Source organism: Poecilia formosa, unplaced genomic scaffold, assembly GCF_000485575.1.
Source record: "Poecilia formosa unplaced genomic scaffold, Poecilia_formosa-5.1.2 Scaffold1, whole genome shotgun sequence".
Taxonomy (NCBI): Eukaryota; Metazoa; Chordata; class Actinopteri; order Cyprinodontiformes; family Poeciliidae; genus Poecilia; species Poecilia formosa.
Genome location: NW_006799940.1, coordinates 1,817,799 through 1,841,304, shown reverse-complemented (window position 1 = coordinate 1,841,304; position 23,506 = coordinate 1,817,799). Strand labels below are relative to the sequence as shown.

At 38.6% G+C, this 23,506-nt stretch overlaps 1 protein-coding gene across 1 annotated transcript in view; it reads right to left on the bottom strand.

Moving 5' to 3' along the window:
- susd6 (sushi domain containing 6) overlaps positions 1-19,250 on the bottom strand; it is a 32,681-nt gene extending 13,431 nt beyond the window's left edge. The window contains exons 1-2 of the mRNA XM_007541661.2: positions 19,002-19,250; positions 12,225-12,386 (exon numbers count right to left, since the gene is read on the bottom strand). Of these exons, the coding sequence (XP_007541723.1) occupies positions 12,225-12,342 (118 nt within the window). The 5' untranslated portion in view covers positions 12,343-12,386; positions 19,002-19,250. The remainder of the gene's footprint in view (positions 1-12,224; positions 12,387-19,001) is intronic.
- Positions 19,251-23,506: the final 4,256 nt, after the last annotated feature.

Sequence of the window (23,506 nt, the reverse complement as noted above, 5' to 3'; positions counted from 1 at the left end):
CAACTAAATCCTAGCATCTCTAGAAAAGTGTGAACTTTCAGTTTGACACCTGGTAATAAATATAGAAAAACTCAATATTCTAAATGTCCTCTGAGAACCGTATTGTGTGACATTATGGGATGCATTTCCAACTCATGCAATTTAAATCCCTTTTTTTCCATCTCACTTCAACTCAAGTATCACAGAACAGCCAAGGCAGACAAACATGGTTCAAGCAATAAGAGGTGCAATTTGAGCTGAGAGACTCGCACGAAACAGATAGTGTGTGATTGATACTAGCAGGGTCATTTTCTTTTCAGAACAACTTCTAAATCTCATTTCTACAAAACCCACTGCTTCTCTCACTCACCTCAGGAGAACCTCACAGTAGCAAGACAGAAAGAGAACAAAAACAAAAAAAAATCTGGGTGTTTAGTAAGAGAGAACAGGTATGAACGAAGCATGCTGAGGAGAAAAATGAGAACATAATAACCACAAAATGGTAGGTGTTTGACGTTGAAATCTGCAGGGTGGAAATGATGCAGAACAAAGCCGAAACCTCAAAGCGTTACGTTCTGCAGAAATGAGTTTCTGGGAGAAGATTTAGCAACCTGATAAAGAGAGAAGTTTAAAATGAAAACGATAAAGAAGAGAAAGGAGTGTGTGGGAGGTCCTGGCACCAAGATGAAAGGAGTTTCAAAATGTAAGAACTAGTCAAGACTAAACTTTTCACTTTCTCCTAAATAAGCAGCTTCGCCTTTCTAATCTGCGTTTCGTGTGTGATATACCCCTTAAATATCAAACGATATTTATTAGTTAGTTGCCAGATTTGGTGGAACAACTAAAAGGCAACCATCCGGCAAACACGAGTCAAGCAGCTGCGGATCTCAAAAGAGCATTTATAGAAAACCCGTCTTCCTGCAGCTGCAACACAAGGTTGCGAAAACACAGGCAAACGCCCAGAGATGGAAGTGTCTGAATGCGGAGGAAAATCCTCCCTGTCCTCATTCAGTCCACCCCTGCTGCTCCAATGCATTTAGCGAGCCACGTGTGCTGCCCGTGCGCCCCATTGTCCTCGCTCGCCGTGGACGGGGCACAGTGACAGATTTAAGCAGCGTGCCTCTGAAAAGGACAACAGACAGCTTTGCATTTGAAGGGTTAAATATGCATGTGAGGCCAAAGCGGGTGAGGGCAGCCATTGTGTGACCGCCCCAAGACGCAAACATGTACACACTCTCGACCCTCGCACAACAGATGGGAGGATGTTCTGAGGTGGCGAACAGCGAGCGCTCCCTTCTTCTCTCCCATTGCCGTCTCCGTTGGCGACAGCTGGGAGGCAGACATTCCTACTTCTAGGCTTTCAGGAGAAAACAAAAGAGTGTGTGGGACCCCTCCCACACACACACGTGCATGTGCTCAGCCGAACACATCCCCCTCACTGAAAAACTGTCAAAGTAACTGTGGGTTGATCGTGTTTCAGTGGCTCGAGCCTGCCAGCTAGAAGAGGCATGAGCGCCGAGTCCGCGGCGCCGGCTGAAGGTGAAAGTCGGCTCAAGGCAACCCTGGTTGCCAGAGCCTGCATGGCCTTGGTGGTCAGGGCCGGGCAATGTGAACTAAAAATAAAATCTGACTTCTTAACAAACAAGATCCAACTTTTTTCTAAAATAAATATTCAATACAAATGATAGAAAAGTGTTTATTTTAATTATACGGATTCAGGCTACAAGAGTTTTTGTTTAATTATGAGAAGTTTGTGATAAAATTACCAGAATACAGATGCAATTTTACCAGAAAAATGTCTTAAAATGACAAGAGTAAATTTTAATGAAAATGAAAGCTTGAATAATAAATTATAATTGTTTTGTGTTGGAGTTCTTATAAAATTACTTGTTCATTCTCTGAATATTACAACTTTATTCTGGTAATATTAAGACTTTATCCTCATATTAATACAACTGTAATCTTGTAACATGAGGACTTTATTTTTAAAATCTTAGCCTGAACCTTATATTCCTGAAATCAATGTCCAAATTATAGAAGCTGTAAACAAGATGGTGGTTCTGGTTGTGCTGACATCACTCTGAACCTAACGAGTAAAATTTTTTCCAAAAACCAAAGTTTCAATTAATCAATGAAATCAATTTATCGCCCAGTCCAAAGAACAACGCAAATAAAATGTTATCAAAATCTAGTGTCTGAGACAAGTTGTGTTTATCTACATAATCTAGTCAAGACTTCAGTGTAAGAAGTTCAACCCAAAGCGAAAGGAGACAGAAATAGTTCTCTACAGTCTGTTATGCAACAAAGCCGTCCCTGTTCGAGCGCTTTGTCCATCATCACAGTAATGAAGTCCAACTGGACTCTCAGGCCAACTGCTCCAACGACTCTCCATGAGGCCGAATGAAATGGCAACAAGCATCTCTGTGTAACCTCTTAACACAAGCAGCCTGCGCCGATGAGAGAAAAGGCACGCGGTTAGCTGTGTGTGTGAATTTGTGTCACCTTTCAGGCAAACTGTGTGTTTTACAATCACAAACTGCAAACTCTTTCAATAACCACTGCAGTAAATTACAACCGGAAACCGCAACCACTCTCCTCCAATCAACACGACTTCAATGTTATGACATTTTTTTAAACAATCCAGCAATAAAGCAGTAATTTACTCAAATATAAATATATTCACAAGGAGTAAATATCATTTTTCTTTCAGCAATTACGAGTTAAAGTGCTCCAGTAGTTGCTGCAGCTGGGATTGTCACCATAACAGATTTTACTGGAAGATAATATGTCCCAGAAATTAATGCAATAAACAATATTTGTTATTTTGAGACCATTTTCAACTAATGTAATGACAATGGCATAAAAATGCAATTTTGCCCTTGTGAAGACCAATAACATAATTTTGTAATGAACACTTGCTGGAAAATATCCAAAACAACCAAAAACAATAAATAAAAACCACTTACAACCGAAACCATAAAAAAATATTATGATGTGTCAAAACAAAACTGCCCTTCTAAAAATCTCAGTGTAAATTATCAAGCTCATTTTTATTTATCAAGTGATTAATTGCTTATTGTGACTGGTTCTCAATACACAGAAGCACACCATTAACTTAAATGGAGTCACATCAAGCCACTACAAAGATCATCATAGTTGTGGTTTTGTGTGCAGATGAGGCAATAAGGACAGAGGGCGTCAGTGTGAAGGAAAGGCCACTGGTCACAAAATATTTCAGGAACCGGATGAAGAGTCATGAGAAATTACTGAATGCTGGTTAGGACCTCAATAGGGGAATTCCAGCAATGTCAAAGAGAAAGCTATGAAGCTACATTTAAGAGAAAACTCCAGTTCATGTCTCTAGTGTAACCGCTCTTTAAAAGCAGGGCAGATGGGAATCAGGAACAGTCATTGTTCCCCTGTCCTTTTGCTTACTTACAATCACTATGAATGAAGAAGAAATGCTCTCACAAAACAAAAGCAGGGGGTTAAAGTGAAACAGCTGTGCACTGACTCCATGACGACAGGCTACGTAAATGTAGCAGGCTAGCACATGTACAGCCCAGCCCTTCCCCTGGAGCAGTGTATCAGCCAATCTCTCATACCAGGTAGTTGTCGGTTCTTAATATACGCTCACCTTTAGCAAGTTATTTAAAAAAACAACAACACACAAACAGGCCTTTATTTATTTTCTTAAAGCTTTCCAAAGTTGAAGATGTAGCAAAGACAAAGCTGAAAAAACAGGAAGGACTTGATGGGAAGTGTGGGGACTATTGCCATATTTCCACTCGACCCACACTGAGGCGTGCTGGGGCCTGAATGAATGTTGGCTTTGTACCGATGCAGAAGATAACCAACCAGACATTATGTTCTGCTCCAATCATGATAGAAACTAGTCAGCAAAGGGAACATTTTGTCAACAGCCAAGTAAGCTGCAAAGTAGGGAAATCTTACTGTAAAAATATCTCAACGGTAGGACAAAGCAAAGCAGCTCAAGATGTTCAGAGAACATTTTAAACGCGCGTTAGCGTCATGAGCTCCGATTGTGGTTGCTCTGAAACAGTTTGGACGCCTCACCAACAGGCAAAGTCAGCATGTGTGTAGGATGCCTTGTGCCTCGTGTGCAAGGCGAGGAGCTTGTTTGAACAGGAAGCTGGTGTTGACTAACCGTGTGACGACTAAAACAACCCACACTGTCGGTGGGTCTGAAAAAAAAAAAAAGCACACGCATGAGCAAACACCAAGGAGGAGGTGAGACAGGAAAGGAGAGAAAAGCTACAAGAACCGAGAGAAAAATGACACTGGATACTTAAAGCAGAACTGAAATCCAATCTCAAAATATCGATATTTATAATGTAATTTAGTGACATTCCAGAGACTTAACTTGTCAATTAATATTGTGACATTTCACCTCATTGTTAGCATAAAAACCCCTTTCAGTTCTCCTGAAATAAAAATACAAGGATATCAGATAAAATTCAAGAATAGGAGCGACTGTTTCGACGTAAGCAAAAAAAAGTGAAGTAAAAGCAGCAGAAGACAGGAGAGGCTGGGGATATATTTAGCAGCTCATTAGTTTGAGATGTCCTCTACTCAGCGGGTTGGTCCCTTCAATGAGACCCTTTGGAAATCATTACGACTGCATGCTGCTCCAGACAACAGCACTCGCTTCCCAGAAAAACCATTTACAAACCGTCTCTCCGCTGCTTGGCTTTATTGTTTCCTCGAAATCATTGTCAAATTCAAACAATTGATCTCAGACCACAGCTTTAATACACAAGCTCCATTTTTGAAATGAAAACAAAGCTACAGTAGCACTCATGAATAATCCTTAAAAATTAGACGTGGCAAACAAACAAAAAAAAAAAAGAGAGAGACAATAGAAATATGAATAAAGTGTCAGTTCTGAAGAATTGTTTTATTTTGAAGGCGACATATTACGTAGCTACATTGGCTCCCTAATGTGGGCCAGTGTCAAATCACGCCACATGAACGTCCAAGGGCTCCACGATGCGTCAGCATTGAAATATCAGTGTGTGCAATAATAACAATTTGCTGTTCATCATTTTTAGCTGTTATGAACACATTGTAAGCCAATGAGATATGCAGCGCTTTGGTTTCCTGGCTGCAAGAGATGCTGACACCTGATACATGACTGAAAGGTAGAAATTATATCACAGTTCAGTTTCCTAATATGGTAGAAAGAGATTTATTTAGCAAGGTCAAAGTTTGTAGAGAAGAGACCGCTTGTCTGGGCTGCAATAAAGACGACCAGATTGAGTTTACAATCAAATAATTCCTAGCAGGACGTTTAGTTATAGAGTTATCATTATTTAATAAGTAATAAGTAAGCTGGGTAGAGGGGAAACAACTGCTCTGTTAGAACTGCTCACACAGTAACCTTTGTGTGTGAGCACCATTTTACAGCGCTGTATCTAGTGCCATCTCTTCCTGGTTCGACATTCATTAACATTTACAATACAGCAGGTGTCACAGATATATTTCCATGTTCCTCATAACGGTAAACAGTAACCCTAAAACAGTAGGGCTGAAATGATTCATTGTGTTTAATCGATTATTGAAATAAACTACAACTAATTTAGTAATTGAGTAGTCTTTAACTGCACCACAAACACAAAATGCCATTAGGTTAAAAAGAAAATAATAAATTGAGCAGTAATGAAGCCGTTTAAGATGAAGTCTTTAAATACGTTTTAGCCAAAACTCCTAACGTGTTATAGTTTCCACTTCTCCCAGTAAATATTTGCTAAAGGAATGATGTTGCATTTTAGGGAATAAAATTGTTTTCTTATTTTAAAATAATTATTTGAATTATTTGCATTTTTTTAATGCATTTTCAATAAGTGGTCAAATGAAAAATCTGTAGAAAATGCCAGTTTTTTCACCAGTAGATTAATCAAGTACTACAATAATTGATAATTGCAGCTCTGTTAAATAGTAATCAGCACAATGTGAATGTTGGACATCAAGAAGAAGCATTGCAAATGGTAGAAAGCAACAAGAGTCAAATCTCCNTTATTTGAATTATTTGCATTTTTTTAATGCATTTTCAATAAGTGGTCAAATGAAAAATCTGTAGGAAATGCCAGTTTTTTCACCAGTAGATTAATCAAGTATTACAATAATTGATAGTTGCAGCTCTGTTAAATAGTAATCAGCACAATGTGAATGTTGGACATCAAGAAGAAGCATTGCAAATGGTAGAAAGCAACAAGAGTCAAATCTCCAATAAGCCTTGTGCTGCCACGCTGTGCGGTGGCACTGTGTGGCCAACAATAATCCCGACCATCTGTGATCTTCTCTAATATTAGAACAATCCAAACAACACTTTAAAGTGAATGAAATGCCCCTGTGTCACCTGTCCGCACTGCAGCATCTGTTTTTCCTTGCTTGGTGACCCGTCTAAAGTTTGCCTTTAGGGCCTGATTGGCTGGGGGGAACTGCTAAATGGCACAGGGTGAGAGCAAAGATTGATGGCTCAAGTGATAAACACACAGGTAATGAAAGGGAAAGGCTGATGGATTTGAGCGGGCTGCTCTTAATGGCCCTCCGTGTCACCTGGCTAATGGCTGAGACCTTTTGAGAGATGGAGGAAAACAGAGAGACGGATCGTAGAAAAGGGACCTGGCACAGCGCACAATTTGCTCTGTCACAACAGAAACGGTGAGTTAGCAGATCTAAATGCTGACTGGCGATGCAGCTCACCGTGGCCTCCAATATCCTCTAAATGCACTGTTTGTTCTCGGATTTCAGAGAGGAGGGAGAAGTCAATGCATTACTTTACTCCAGCCTGTCTGCAAAGTGCCTTGCTAATAGGACTTAAGGGAATCGTCCCGAACAAATAGTTGCACTGGAAACATTATTCCCCACATCCCCAAGCCGTAGTGTTACTACAAACACTGGTAACCGAAATGACACGCTTAGTTTTTGATGCATGTACAGATCATTCTGTTGGTAAATGAAGCAACATACTTTAAGACCGCTGGAGATCCCAGAAGGCGGCCATGGCACATTCAGATATTTTCCTTTGTGGTCAGTGAGGCTTTGCTGCAGAGACAGAAGAGCCATCAAGCCCCGTCTCTATGACCAACCCTCAAGAAAACAAATTCATATAAAGTCCTTCCACTGGCTCCCTGGAGAATGGACTTTAAAATACTTCTGTTAGTTTGCAACAGAAGCTAACAGAAGGCACCCAATAAAGATCTGTGGTTATTGTATCAAACTTCCAGACTAGGTGTGGGCATTTATTGTATCGTTAATCATGATAAATTTCATCATAAGAATTTTTGCTGTCACAATAAACACCAACTGATGATGTTTAAACCACCTAAAAACTGTCCTTATGTCCAGGATTGATAGTTTTATTATTTTCGCCACTGTTTGTTCAATGAAAGCAAACATGCAGTATGGTGCAGTTTAAAAGAAACTGGACTTTTCAGTTTGTTTTGGCCATTTTTTTCCCTCAAAAGGTGTCAGTGGAGAAATATAAAAAAAAATATATCTGCAAATATCAGTTATTGAACAAAACACAAATATTAAGATCGGATATGAATATCGGCCCAAATTTTTATATTTGTGCATTCACAGCTACAACAGTATCTCATAATATTGAGGTAAAACTTTAAGTCTGTATCAGCTGTCGCATTCCAGACCACTCAGGTTTTCTGGTTCTAGTCTACTCTGCAACCAGAACCAAACACAGAGAAGCAGCGTTCAGTTTCTATCCTCCACGCGTAACATTGAGTTTCTTTAAATCAAGGCTAAAACCTCGCCTCTTTAGAGCTATAAGTGGAATCAACATATCTGATTTGAATTTGCTTGGTGATTTTGATGAAGGTATTTGATTCAATGTAATGTTTACTGCTGGTTTGAACTGCCTTGTTGCTGAAATCTGCTACAGAGATAAACTTGACTTGAATAGTGAGGACAGCTCAACACATTGATTCATGAGCAAACAGAAGAATCTGTTCATGCAATAGCCTTTCATGAGGCCGAGAAATATTTGTTCATCTTTCACAACTCCAACTATCAAAAACAAAAAGCCAAAGAAACGCAAGAGGCAGCTTTCCACTCCCACCATCTCTCCTCCCTCTCTCCCTCAGCTATGTTCTTCTTCCTTGGATTTCTTTTGTTATTCCACTTCCCGTTCTCACGAACTAACATATCAACGTCGCCAGCATACGGGAAACGCAGCAGGCTCGTTTATGGGAGATGTCTGTTCCTTTGCTCGCACTTTCATGCCCGGCTTTAGATCAACGTCAGAACAATGGGTTTCAGAAGCCCTAATACTTATCTCTTTAACTGCTTACAGACGGACGGTTTGACCCTTTTTTTCCACTTCTCACCAGATGGAACAATGTTATAGCTGAAACATGCTGTGCAAATCATGGGAATAGACCCTTTGGGGCTCAGAGTTCCCATCTTTTACTCTTCCAGCTCTGACTCACTGTCTGGGCGTACTTGCTCAGAAACATGCCACAAAGCCTTACTGTAAGAAATTGACACCATATTAGGAACAGAGCTCCACGCAGCCAACTTCAGCGGGGATGTCAGATATGCTCAGAAAAATGTTAAGAAACAAGCAACATCCACGTAATTTCCTGAAAATCCTGCAGGATGAAGCCAGGGGTGCTTCCCAGCAATGGTTGTTTGTTAAAGCTCTGTTTCTAGGAACACTTTGCTTTTTTTCAGAAGGTGGCTACATCTGAACCACGGCCAAAACGTAAACATAACCATGAGCAATGATCGCAAACGTGAATCCCAAGAAAGTCACTTGTGCTAATTCAGGAAATACGCTGCCGGTAACTTCATCACAATGAACAATTGGACAGATAAAAAGACAGGCTTGAAAGCGATTGATTCTAAAAATATCTTGGCTCCACTTCTTCCTAACAGAGAAGGAAAACTTTTAAGAAAATATGGAATTAGGCCTGTCGTGATAAACGATAAATCAATTAATTGCACAATAAATGAAACCAATCGACATCATTTTAATTATCGGCTTTATCGTCTGAATTCCTGCCGTTTTTTTTTTTCCTTTCTCTTGATGACACTGAATGAAAAAAGGCTCAACTCCGGTGCTCTCTACTGACCCTCCCTTCCTCATTTCCTTAGTGTAATGTCCAGCTCACACTACATGATTGTCGGCCCATTTTCAAAACCTGAGAGACACATTAGCTGATAGAAACTCTAGGTAACGGTTCCATCGGGTTCGATCGTGCCGTGTGGTGTCCAGCCACATGGGCACAAAATAATGGCTACAAGTCCAGTTAACTAGTTTTAAAACCAGGCATTATTCAATGCTTTACTAGAATCTACCTGTGACGCATGTGGCTAGAGTCAGCGTAAAGTTCTGACTGAATGAAAATCATTATAACCTATTTATGTCACATTAACGAAGAACAGCTGAAAACTTACCAGGTTTATCAACTGCGGTAGCAATTTGGCTCCAACTCCTCTCCTGGTCATTTCTATATTCTTTGCACGAAATGTTGAACATTAATGTTGTTTCCACATATCATCTCCGATGTCCGCTGGACTTCGGGTTGCGCCGTGTCAGCTGTTTGGGATTCCCCTCAGAAAGCACGGAGGAGAATCCGGCTTTCTGATTAGCTACCTGTCACATTCAGCGTTAAGCTCCCAGTCGGGGGAAAACCCCTGATTTAGATCGGAGCGGCCACGACGATCTACCGTAACACACCACACACTGCAGGATGATTGGTTACGAAATCACCAGCGACAATCAGAACGGCCAACGTTCTAAAATTATCGTAAGGGAAAATAGGGGCAAAAAATCGTGCAGTGTGAACTACTGCATCAGGTAGTTTATCAGTTCCAGTGTTGTGTTCTTTTGAAAATAAAGTGTATCTATCTATGGCAGGAAATAGCATGCATTATTGCGTCATTTCCATTAAATCAGTGTCAGAAGGTCTTGAAATAATATTAGTTTATCGCAATAATTTTTTAGACAATTAATCGCTCAGCAAAATTTGTTATTGTGACAAGCCTATATGGAATAAAGAGAGACTCTGGCTTTAAAAAAAAAAAAAATTAGCAAAATTATGACTGAAAGAAATTAATACTCAACTCTCCTGTCAATAAAAAGAAATTCCTTGCAGGGAAAAAACGCCACAACATTGATACAGCCAACTGCTTTTTATTCATGCATGTAACAGAGCAGAGCTGGTGATGAAATTTCATATTCACTCACCATCCATGGGACGTGTCGAGGGATTACCTATGTAAATTATGTATGCTGAGAGGGAGGGAGAGAGAGGTTGGTGATTGAAACGACTAATGACCACTTTAAAGCCTTGGCGGTTTGATAATATGTCTGATTAGGAATTCAATTTCATACTTTCACATCATGAATGCTGCAGTACGTATTTCTAATGCTATTGAAGCTGGCATGCATCTTGCTCATTTGAAGTTACTTTAACATTTTGTTCATTCTTCTCATAATAAAATGTAAAGGTTTCTTGTAATACATTCATATAAAAAAGTTATTTTTTTATTTATTTTTTTTTTTACTTTCCAAACTGCTTAAAATCTGTATTTTATCTGCCGATATGATGGAAGAAAAACTGATGAAGTTATTTTTCAATGATTTTTAGCAGATTCCCTGTATTTTTATGTAAGATACGCCCCTAGGGAACCATAATAGTCCATACACATTATTTTATGAACAATATGCCTTTTCTTTCATCAAACTGATCTCTGGCTCGATCAACAGCATGACATATCACACTCAAGCTGAGATTTTATTTTATTTTTTTCTGCTTTTGCATTAAAGTTACGACTCTACCAAACGGTAATTTGAGGAAAAAATGGTGAATATAAATGAAAGCAAACACCAACACTGCAGTAAATAACAGCCCAAACAAAACAAGAAGCTGTATGAAGCTACATCATGCATCTATAGAAACATATGGCTTCCCTTTAGAGCATTTATTTTAGTAAGACGTCAGACTGATTGGTGCAGGCCTAGTATTAGCTGCAAATACAACTGGAAATTATTCTAGAAATTAAATATATCTAACAGCAATCATTGTTGCAATATCAGTGTGTGCAACATCACATATCTGGCCAGCTGCACGGACTCTAATTGCCATTAATGTCCAAACCTCGTTTACATCTTTAGGTGAGATACTACAGCTCAGAGACCAATGGGGACATTGTGTTCTCATAAAGACAGAAAAGTGTCAGGAAAATGAGGAATCACTGGACTGGAGGTTCTGGATCAAAAGGCACATTTTAGATAATCGAAAGAAAACATGCGAGCATGCTGAAAGCAGAAAGTAAGCACAACAGCAGCTGCTTTGGCCTTTACATGAATCATGTGTTACATAAGACAGAACGGGATGATGCTGCGCTTCGTTCGGATCAGCACCTCCCTTCTTTGCTCAGAGGCTCGTCTCTGATTGTTTTATTTCTTAATGTTGCCTTTTCTTCTTCCCATAACAACTAATCACTTAAACCAACAAAAAGAAAAGACAAACTGAGCCCCATCTATGTGTCAGGGATTCACAAAAACAATCCTTACATATCCTCACAGGCACTGTGGCTCTCAGCAGCAAGGACATCTGGCACATTTCACAAGCTTGTGATGTGTGGCCTGTGCACGTGAATGAGTGTGGACATTACATGCAAGGAGGCTGTCAGGATGGGGAATGATTCTCCAGCGCTCACAGGTCAAAGAAAGTAAACTGGGTCTTCAGTGAAGAAGTGAAACACTAAAACTGGGACTGTCAACTTCAACTTTTATACATGAAATAAATTTCCTAACATAATATTTCGAATTAAAACATAGTATTTGATCTCTTGGAATGACAAAAGAGGACCCAAGTGAATATTTAAAGCTAGTCAGATGTCCTGAATCTCTGAGTGGACAGTAAATGTTGTGTTTGAATCAAACTTCATGGTCACACTATGACCACAGGCAACGTTATCTCCCCATTTGACTTAATAGTAAAGGAAAATTGTTGTGCCTCGTTGGGACAGCGAATGAATTCACCCAGCACAAGAATGAAATCCTAAGCAACCTGAATGACCCAGAGGGCGGAGAAAGATCATTTAATCTGACTGACTTGAAGGCAAGGTGAAAATCGCTCAATCAATTCACAACAGATGGTCAAAGATGGCGGTTTATTCTGCGTGTAGCATGTGGGAACACCGACAAAAAGAGAAAGAAAGAAAGTGTGTGTGTGTTTGTGGGTCTGACTTACCTGATGCATGACCATGAGGGAGCAGGATGAAGAGGAGAAGTGCAGAGGCAGCCAGTCTGTGGGCTACAGAGGAGGAGGACGGGGCTCTCGTCGGAAACGCTACCATTCCATCGCACATCTTTTCCCCCCCCGACAGCCAGCCAGAGTCCTCTACGGCTTAACCTGTCCAAGCCACATTGACAGGAAGGGACGCGTGGGGAGGGGGAGAGGAAGAGGAAGAGGAAGAACGTGGATTACCATCAACGTTCAAGCCGGGATTACATAACCAGAAGCAACAGACAGAAAGACGGGTATAATGAGAGGCGGCTACACAGATTGGTTGACAAACCAAGCGTGTCAGAGAGAACTCCATGCTTGTGGTTCAATATTTAGTTAGCCTGGTAAAACCCACAACTTTATGGATAAGTGTATTCCTCCCATATGAGTTTTATAATCAGTGTACACTAGCAACAGCCCATCGATCCGAGTCGTCTTCTCCTCTTGCTTCAATCCCTAATCTTTGACTTGGCACAGCATCTATCTGCATAAGCCCTTAAGTACACTATGTTGGATGTGACGCAACAACAACACAGATCAGAGCCACTAATAAAGTGGCAAAAGGCAGATGGAGGGGGTGGGAAAATCTGAATGTGCATCACATTCAACAAAAAAAATGCTGTTCAGAAAGTTATATTTGATTATAGCATTGTCATAACTAATCACGATTCCACCTAAAATGTATAATTCATATAGTTTAATACTATTACAGCAAAAAAGGAGGTAGAAATAATTAATAAATGTTCATTACAAATTCAAACAATGTTTTCAGCAGAGACTTTAAAGTGTTATGTTAAAAAGTGCTTGGTAGCGTCAGTTCTGTGCACGGTGCTGCAGGCTGGTGCTGCAGGCTGGTGCTGCAGCAGAGTTTAGTGCATAAAACAAGGAAATGTTAAGACAGAAATATGGGCCATTGCTTGGTTCCTGGTATCTTTTACAGCCCTTATAAACCATTTTTATCAATCTACAAAGTTTCACTTTTGTTTTTGTTTCAATGATTATTTCAGACTTTGATTATCCATTTTCTGTACGGGTTAGTTTGAAACAAACCTGCATAGAAAATGAAGAACACAAGGCTAATTTGATTCTCCAACATGTTTCATTTAGACAGTTGGAAAGGTAATTAAGTCTGAAAATATATATATATATTTTTTTTTTCCCCCCCCAAACTGTTTTGCTTCTCCGTACTTATCCAGATGTGGAAAACACTAATTAAAGCAATGCTGGACACAAAATCAAATCTTATAAAAGCAGCAAAAAAACTGCCAACTGATAAAACCCACATGGTGAAATGAGTTGAAATCATTAAAAGCAGGATTTGGATGAAGATCCAGAAGCCATTTTCTGAAGAACATGCATGCCAGCAGGTAAAAGGTTCTCAAGAGAGGGAAAGGAGCCCATTAGCATTCCAAAAAGCTGAAGCGTTCATGCCAACATTAATGGCATGTTTTCACTGAAGCCCCATTCCCATAGGTCATAACACCAGCTAATGTCTAGCTTTGGAGTGCAAGTGTGAAATGTTGAACTGTCATTCAGCTCTGCTTCAAAGGATCCAGCAGTAACCGATATCAATCGGATCCTGATCACTCCGAGGTGAATGTGGCAACAAATCATCCAGGTGCAGAGGCTAGTTTTCACTGAAGTTGCTGAGCTTCAGGGCTGGACGGGTGATCAAAGCGCTCCAATTCTTTACAGAAAAGTGCTACTGGATGGCTCGCGTGGAGGCTCGGAAAATGACAACAACAACTGGTGGACAAATCCAGACAGCCGGCAGCAAACACCTGCTTGACAGGGTGAATATGGCAATAAAGTAAAAAGTAACAAGCCTTCCTTGTTGCAAATAGTTGCTATGCAAAGTTGTGTGACGCAGCTTAAAGAGGATACTCTGTACTAGTACTGTGTATTAGTGTTGTCAATCAAGTCGCACATTCATAGAATCTGCAAGATTGCAATGCAATTGAGTAAAAATGCAGGACATAAATCTGGAACAACTTCCAGAAAACTGAAAAGCAGCCGAAACACTGAGTTCATTTAAATCAAGGCTAAAAAACCAACCTGTTTAGAGTTGCCCTTGATTATTAATAACTGGAACGCTGATCAATATATTTGATGATGATTGTTCTCGATCTTTATGACTTGATCCGTAATGTTTACTTTGTTTCATAATTGTTTAAAGTGCTTTAGCACTTTAAACTGCCTTGTTGGGGTGGACATATATCATCTATCTTTTCTTTGTGATAAATTTCTTATAATATTTTGATTTGGTATTGTCATGATTAATTCCAATTATTGATGTTTACAAACCCCTAAAACTGTCCATTTTTCTCCACGGCTTGTTCAAAAAGTATCAACAATCATCAATAACTTTGAAAATATGATTAAATGCAGTTGCTGTGCGCACATGAGAGATACAAATCACACTTTTTTATGTGACTGGTGTACCAAAGCATTACAAATGGGAAGTGTTTGTCTTTGTGGTGGTATGACTACCATGTACAAAATTATACAGTTACCAAAATAAAAAAACTACAAAAAAAACTTCCTTAGATGTCCAACTGGGGTAAAAATGTTTTATATATAGTCAAAAAACTAAAATAGTTGCATGACGAAGTGCGTGCATGACTACGATGACAAAGCTTGTGGTTTCCTTCTCACAGCAGCTATTTTAGTATGATGCAGTGCCATTTATCCAATCATTTGTCTTCACATCAGAAGGTCATCTGATTCTGTAAATTTAGATTGATCATCCCCTTCCACAGAAAGATCACACAGCATCAATACCCTCGCTGCATGAGCAGGACAGAAGCATACCTGCATGTGGCGCCTGCTAGTGGGAGAGAGTGACGCAAATTAGTTTTGGCAGGACAATTTGGGTAGTGTGTTCAGCCAAAGAGCAGGCAGTCAAAAGCACCAGGAGGGACCTGATCGTGCCATCTGATGCGTCGATATTTCCTTGTTGGTCCATACTGTAATTAGACCACATTTAGGTAGTGAAAAAGCTTTGCCATTTTAGATGTTCTTTATAAACTGCATGAGAAAGATCAAAGATAGAAAAGATGCACTTTGTGGCTAAAGCTAAACACACTGCTGGACTGGGCTCTTGGAAAAAGCTTAAAAGAAAGTATTGACCAGCCAGATCATCAGAAAAATCAAAACTTAAGCAGAATTATTCTGCTTTCACGTGAAACACTTATCTAATCAGTGCGAAGGCACTTTGTCCAAAATAAATAAATAAATAAATAGGTTTGCAGATCTTGAGATTTGCTGACTGGATGTTACTGGTATAAATTAATTAATATCCCAGCAAGCAGTTTCACAGGGGGGAAAAAAAACTGCATGCTTCAAGTCTGGATGTCAACCTGACCTGCAGCAGCGTTTATGTCCTGTCAGATACCGACAGCAATGCTGAACACGACGCATCATGTTAAAATGTGTCGTATTATTTTAAACGTCAACATGTTTTGTTTCATGGACGATTTTGCATCAAGCTTTACTGCAAAGTAATCCTCAACATTAGCTGATTTAATATGTCTTAGAAATCCAGAATCTCTAAATAACACCACAACTAGTAAGATTTGAGAAAAAGGACAAAAAGAAGGGATTTCAAATAGATTTAAAAAGTATACAGCGCTGCATATGGGTGCATCAGAAAACAAAAAACAACTTCCTTGTTTTATTACTAAACAAATCTCTGTGGTTAGCACTTTTAAGTATATGAAATGTAAATTAGTAACTGGATTGTGGAAAAAAAAATCTGCCAATGTTAGCAGTTTGATTTCCAATTTTATCTCTTCTATGTTCCCAGAAACTGGCATAAACTGCCACAACCAGCCATGCAGCTACCCATCAAAACTGGCAGTACCAGTTTTACCGTCCCACTACGTTTCAATGTAGATCCACAGTAATTAACTAAACATCGAAAGTGTCAATCAGCAAAAGAAGAAGAAAAACAAAAAACTCATGATTTAAGAAATGGAAATTTTACAAGCCAAGACAACCGTCTGTAGTCATCCACTTGAGGGGGGAAAAAACTATGCAACTCCTCACTTCAGATAGCAGCAACACAAGCAGCCAGCCAGCCAGCCAGCAGGCTGCTACTGCAGTTTTTCAGCTGCCCGAGGCTCCTGGAATGCAAAGGGAGCCAAGGAGAGCACCAGCACAGACATGTGTCCGGGAACAGAGAGCACTCAGTGTGCCAAAGAAACAGCCGAGAGGAGGTTTCCACTCAATAGGACCCAGTGCTGCTGCTGCTGCTGCTGCTAGAGCCTGCATAGGCCTGTGGAGGGAGCCCAGAGACAGGACTCTGCATGGCAGCAGAGAAAGGAGCCTTTGTTATGTAGTAGTATGTACTGTTAGGGCCCACAGCTACTCAGCATCCCCCCTCCAATGCTGCAAGCAAGGGACAGAAACACACAGAAAGACTAAAGAGAGACAAGAGAAAGAGGGGAAAATAACGTGGAAGAAAAGTGGGATGAATGAGGTAATGTGTCATAGCTTAAAGGTGCACCTTTTTCAACAAGCCTATATGTGCTGGAACTAAAAAAAAATAAAGACAAAACTTAATTCAATTCTTAATTTGCCCACAATTCACCTCTCAATAAGAGTTCAAGAAAAAATGGGACTTGCTAGTCATTGTGTTAGTTGTGCTGACAAGTGGAAAATAAACAGCTTTGGGTCAATTCACATTCTGCCAGTTTTTAATCCCCCATTTCATACTTGTAAACAAAGACAAAAAGACAAGTTGTCTATTTACGCCTATGAGAAAGTAGCTTCTTACCCAAGATTGCCACAACTGATTGTTATTTAAAGAACTAATTACAAAGCTCAAAACAACTGGGACTGTGATGAGGACTTGAGCTTACCTTGCTATTTCAAACTTCCTAGGCATTTCTCACCCATGTGCTTAACCACTAAGCAATACCCTGCTGCTTCTGAAAGCATTTAAATGAAATCCCAAAATCAGTCATGCTAAAATACTCAAAATGCATGTAAAATGTTATAATTCATCCAATTTGCATTGACTGCGGTTCTCTTAGCCCACAATCCACAAGCCAAAAAACCCCCCACCATAACTTCATGATAGCAGATAGCCATTGTGGTCACAAATCATATTTCCTTTTCAACATGAGTAGAGCGTAGAGCTTTACCTTAAACCACTGTTTTGATCAAGAGATTAGGGATGCGCTGGTATAAAACTTTTGGGTGATATCTACACTGCTGTTATGGCCAGTAACAGATATTTATTTCATATTTAAATGCATTTATATTTACTCTCCTGAAATGGATACACAAACGGCAACAAGATGGAAATAATTAGCCAAACCAAAAACAGCAACATCTCATATAACAGCTGATTAATGGTTTTCCAACTTTCCTTTTGCATTTTTTGTACTTTTGTCCTCTCTCTGTCTTTATGCCTTATAAATCAAAGTCCTCCTTCAAAGATGCTTATAAAACTTTTATAACCACATTTGAGAACACATCTGGAATTTCAGCAAAATCTTGCTATATTGTGTCACATGGAAAGTTTGTAAGATTGTGTTCAAAGTATCTAATTTGCAGTAGTGTCTACTAAGGCTTATCAGCTTGATTCTTGGGTATCTTGTGATGTAATCAATCCAAAGACACAAAAATAGAATTGGTTGTATTTTTTGTTTAGTTTGACCTTCTAAAACTTTCCATTTTATGAAATGTTGCAGTGGAAATCCATAATTTATGACCCATGTTTTTACTATCACTATGCATTTGGAATTGAAAAACACCACTAGACAGTACCCTTAAATACTTTTACAATATAAAACCCAATACACAAGCCTCTGCTAAATCAGACAACACAACAAACTGGTATTACTGGAGGAACACTACACTTGGACACCCGCCTTTTTGTTGTCCTCCAATGTAAACACTTCACATCTGGACTTCCCTGCTCTTTGCAATATCAAATGTCGTAACTTTCCAAACACCGGTAACAGTAAGCAAGTCATACTTAAACTGGAACAAAGGCCAGTGAGTGGGAAACGACACTACTGAAAGGTTGCCCTGTAAAAAAAAAACGAAAAAAAAAAAAAAAACGGGGCATCCGAGCTCGATAACAAATCTTTGCTACTGTATCAAACGTGAGTCAAAAGCAGAGTCACACGGTTCGACACGTGTAACTGTGCTTTGAGGTATTTAAACAAAGAGTGTGGTGGTGGGCTGCCAACATCACACACAGAAGTTAATGATTAGAACAAAACAATCCAACTCAAATAGCAGGACCCACATAAGAGTTCAGGCTTCATTTTACCGACTCACCTAAGATAAAGTCGACACACCTATGGCTTCCTCGTACCTTTTATTGTTCATGTGACTGGTCTAACAATACAGCAGAGCGGACCGACCAGATTCTCTAAATGTTTACGTTCCATCTCCAAAACATTAGTTTAAGCTTTTTAATAAATATTAAAACTTAAACACGACAGACGTACGTCAAAACAGACACATTACGTCTTTAGACAAACGTTTAACGTTTACGGAAGAACACGGCTAGCTTAGTTTCAGATCGGAAAGCAGAAAACTGACAACTCATTATTCTCCTTGGCAGAACAGTAAATGTTTGCCAGACATGTGATATTTTTTGTCTTGTTTGTTTCGAAGTGAACTAATTCAGACGGACAAAAGACGGAATGGGAGACTGTTTGAGATCTCCTAGTGGCCTATGTGTGCTTAGCTTGCGAAAAAAGACAACAAAAAAAGACTCACCAACGTAAAGGTTAACAGCGGCGAGCCCTCCTCTGCCCCTGTTCACAATCGAGGCATTAAAGTCAGTTTTAAAGACGACACCCACAGACTAAAGATGAAAAGATAAAGTAGAATAGAAGTATTTCGCCGTCGAGGTCCCGTCTGCCCTGCTCCGTCACTCCTTGTCCTCCTCGACTCGCCAGCTCTTAATTTTAGGTGAGCGGAAACACTCGCTGCTGTGAAAACTCTAAAGGGCTGCCTGCCTCGCTCTCGCGCGGTCTCCATGGATACCTCTATAAAAGGGGCGGTCCTAAAGCTTATCATGGCGCTTCAAAATAAAAGCTCATGTGTTAGGTTTGGAGACAAAAGAATTCAAGAGCTAATCAACAAAATACAATACAACATAGAGATGTATTTATGGAAAAAAAAAAATTGTATCTATGTACCAAGAAAATTTTAAATCACCTTATACACAACAGAAACAATGTCTTGAGTAAAATATTTAAGATGTTTAAAATATACATTATGATAATTATTATGAAGTTAAAAACAATATGGAATATGCCAAAACAGATTAACATGTTTATGTAAAATATTACTGAAGTAAACAGCTTTCATTGAAACTCAGAAAACCAGTTTCTGAGCTTTGCAACATAAACAACTGTAGCAAACAGGGCACAAACATTTTAAGCACAGGATGATGACATATACTCTAATAAATTAAATAAATGTTTCAGTATAATCTTTGCTTGAGGATCAAATTAAACCTACCAAAAACACATCCGTCTTTGTAAAAATTTCAGCTTTGATCCCACAAGAAAAAAAAAATCTGCAATGATACTTCAGCATAGTTTTGCGTTTATTCTTCTGTAAGTTATACACGTTCTTCCTATTATTTTTTCACAGCTGCTTCAGATTCAAGACATGCTGTCCAGTGAGATACAATACCCCTTGATTAATTAAACTCAAAATGCCAGAGAAATTTCCAGACATGGTATCACATCTATCCAATGTAATAATAACATACATTAAATAGAATAGTGGTGTGAAATTACAAGAAACATTATTGCATGATATGGAATTCAAATTAACCACCAAGTAAAGATTATGTAAAAATAAGTAGCACTGCAAGCTTATATGGGCCCTGTTTCTGCACATCTTCATTTCCTAAATTCACTTTTTTCATTTCAGCTTTTTCTTGTCATGCTCCACACTCACCCTTATTCTGTCTTTGTATATGAAAAATTTATTTCTCATCCCCTGTCTCTTCCTTGTCATAGCATTGGTTTTGGAGCCCAGCAATAAAGCCGCCAGTGAGTAATGGGATTAGAGTCCAGATTAACACTGTGACTTCAGATGTCCTGTAAAGAACCTCTGTGATATAAATGCAGAACCATTCTGCGGAAAATCAACATGTAGTGGACCTGTATTTTTCAAATTAGCCAATCGAAATTAAAATATATTTAATATAATGTGTCGACTGTTATTGTAACTAGATCATCATACAAAACTAATTTTGCGTAAATTAGAGTTTGTTTGTTTTTTTTGTTTTGTTTTGTTTTTATCAAACTTTGTTCCTATTTTTCTGGATTCCCAAGGATATTATTGGTTATGTTTCCCCAAATACTTTAAAAGTTAAAACCAAAAGCTACGGGGATCCCCTCACATTTTCCACGTGTGTCTATGCTGACATCTAGTGGTCATTGGTGGTTATTGCATTCACTATGCGGTTTCCGTTTCCACATTTATTTAAATAATAAAATATTGGTAGTAATAAGTATTAGTGCTTTTTAAAAAAAATATTAAAACGTACGATTTTAGGAGAAAAAACAGTTAACAAATAAAACAGGAAAGAAACAAAATTATACAGTCTTATAAGTCAAGAGAGTGATGGTTTCTTGTGATGATAAACAAATACAGGTAAGCTTGCTTTTACCTGTATTGGAACCTCAATATGTTTTTTTCTTGAATTGAATATTTTATGAACTGGGAATATCGAAAGATGAACACACTCATTAAGCATCCTAGCAGCAGATGGTGCTAGGATGGCACTGGTTCAACCCACTTTTCATTCCTGGTTCTGCAGGTGACAAGCGGGCTTCTTTGCTTTTACACAAGGTCTGAATTGTTGTTCTAGTTAAGCAATGAGGGGGGAAAATGTTAATATTTGTGCTAATTATCACCTGAATTAACACTTAATTCCTGCTTGTTAAAGTATGCGTGCAACAAATTTTATATTTCCCGTTTAAGATGAAAACAAAGAGAGGCTGATTTTTTTTAGTTGACATGTATATTTTGTGTTTTTAAAATGGGCTTATCTTAAAAAGTGATCCTTCCACGTACAGATTATTGATGACATCGGTTTAAATGAGAAAATTGATCAATTTTTACACACTTCTGTAGATAATTTACACCTAAGAAGATACTCATGTCACTTAAATGTGTAAAAATCACAAATAAATTCAAACTAGCTCATTAGGTTCTTGGCTTTTTCAATGGATTCAGTTTGCCAAGAGATTGTAACATGTTCTAATTATATAATGTTTACACATTTGGCAAAAATATGTGTATTAAATATGCACAGTTGTTCTTATTATTGATGAAGTTAAAGACATTGTTTTATGTCTGTTTGTAGTTTGGTTTTAGTGAGATCTGAATAATAATTTATCCAACATGTATGCAAATAATTACTGCATAACACCGGCTTACCACCGATTCATAATCTGTTAAATCATACTTTATTACATCAGCCTGTCCAGAGTCTACAGGTAGAAATTTTAATTTTTTTTGCTATAACCACCGACGTTTAGCATTTAATATCCAGGATATTTAGCGTCCTCGATTTTTTATTTAATCAAGAATAATGCTTAACGTTGTCCTTGATGTTTAACATTATTGCCAATATTTATCAGATGTCAAACTTCATCTCCAGAAAAGTTTCCTTTTGAGTTAAACATTGGAGATACAGTAAAACATTCCAGATACAGTAAACATCAGATGTAACCTTAAACATCAAGGACAATGTTATGCACTGGAGATAAAATTAAAAATTGGGGACAACATTAAACATCCTGAACAACTTGAAACATTGGAGATAACATTGTGCCCAATGTTTAATATTGTCTCTTTTTCTGTCATCTCAAAGGAATCTTCATGTCCAATCTTCACATTCAAAGACAAACTCAAAGGATTTTCTGGTTTTATTAATTTTTATTTTAACAGTTTGTGAGAACAGCCCTGTAAAGAAATAAAAATGGTCACGTAATTCCCAGGAATGGAAGGGAGGCAGGATGGATGGATGGATGAACAAAAGGAACCAGGAATGGATGGATGGAGTTCATCTGAGTCCGAAAGCAGCTTCTCATAAGGACGGTCTAGTTAAATCCTCATTTTCGTCTCGCCCAGCAGGAAAAGCTTGCGGTGTCTCCTCTCTTCCAGCGTCCATTGGCTCAGAGTGACGTAGAGACTCAAACTGAAGAGGTGAGGCCGTTTTCAGGCTGTTTGATCTCAAATCTCCCCCAGCAATGGCACCTCAGATGAAGAAGACATTTAAATTTATTTTGGACATTTTATAGTATTAAATGTTCATTAGAATTTAAAGTTTATTGATCTCTGAAAATGTACTTTTGCATCATTATGCTATGGCCACTATGTTATGGCAATAACTTCTGGGACAATTTATTGTCCAGCAAAATTTAGGTTGACGACTGTCACAATAAGTTCAGCTGGATGACAAATTGTCTGAGAAGTTATTACCACAAACGGTAAAATGGTAATGAGACAATTTTCGACTAATACAATGGATATAGCATAATAATGCAAGAACACATTCTCAAAGATCAAACTTTAAAAACCCAACTGAGAAGACCAAAGGGAAGAAGTCCTCTTCATTCTCAAACTTTAAATTCTAATAAACATTCAACACTAGAACTGGAAGACATTTAACATATCCTAAATAAATAAACAGAAACTACACAATAAAAGAAATTATGAAGTAAACCATTCCTTAAAGAACAATTTTGTTCACAAAGCACCAAACTGAAGACTTTATTCATGTCGTTTTTGGGAGAAACAGAGAAACAAATCATGCAAATGAAATTTGAGGACTGGAAGGCGACAGCAGGACAGGTGCAGGTTGCAAGTCCAACCCTTTAACAACTCAAGAATGAAATAAATCACTTTTTAACACTGCACCAATTTTCTAAATTCATTAAAAGCAAAGTAAGCTTAAGCAATGCCTCCTACTGAGGATATAAGTGATGAGTAGAGAGGAAAAAACTTCCTTTTAACAGGAAGACTTTCAAAAAAAAAAAAAAAAATAGGGGGGGGAAGGCCAACACTGCACCAATTATTTAAATTGATCAGCAGTTAAGTAAGCTAGATCATTGCCTCATATTGAGGATGCATGCAGTGACAGTGGAGAGGATAAATGTCCTTTTAACAGGAAGAACCCTCCAGCAGAACCAGAAGTTGGCTCTGTTTGAAAGACCATCTGTCACGACGCCCGGGGGATTTGAAAGGACAGA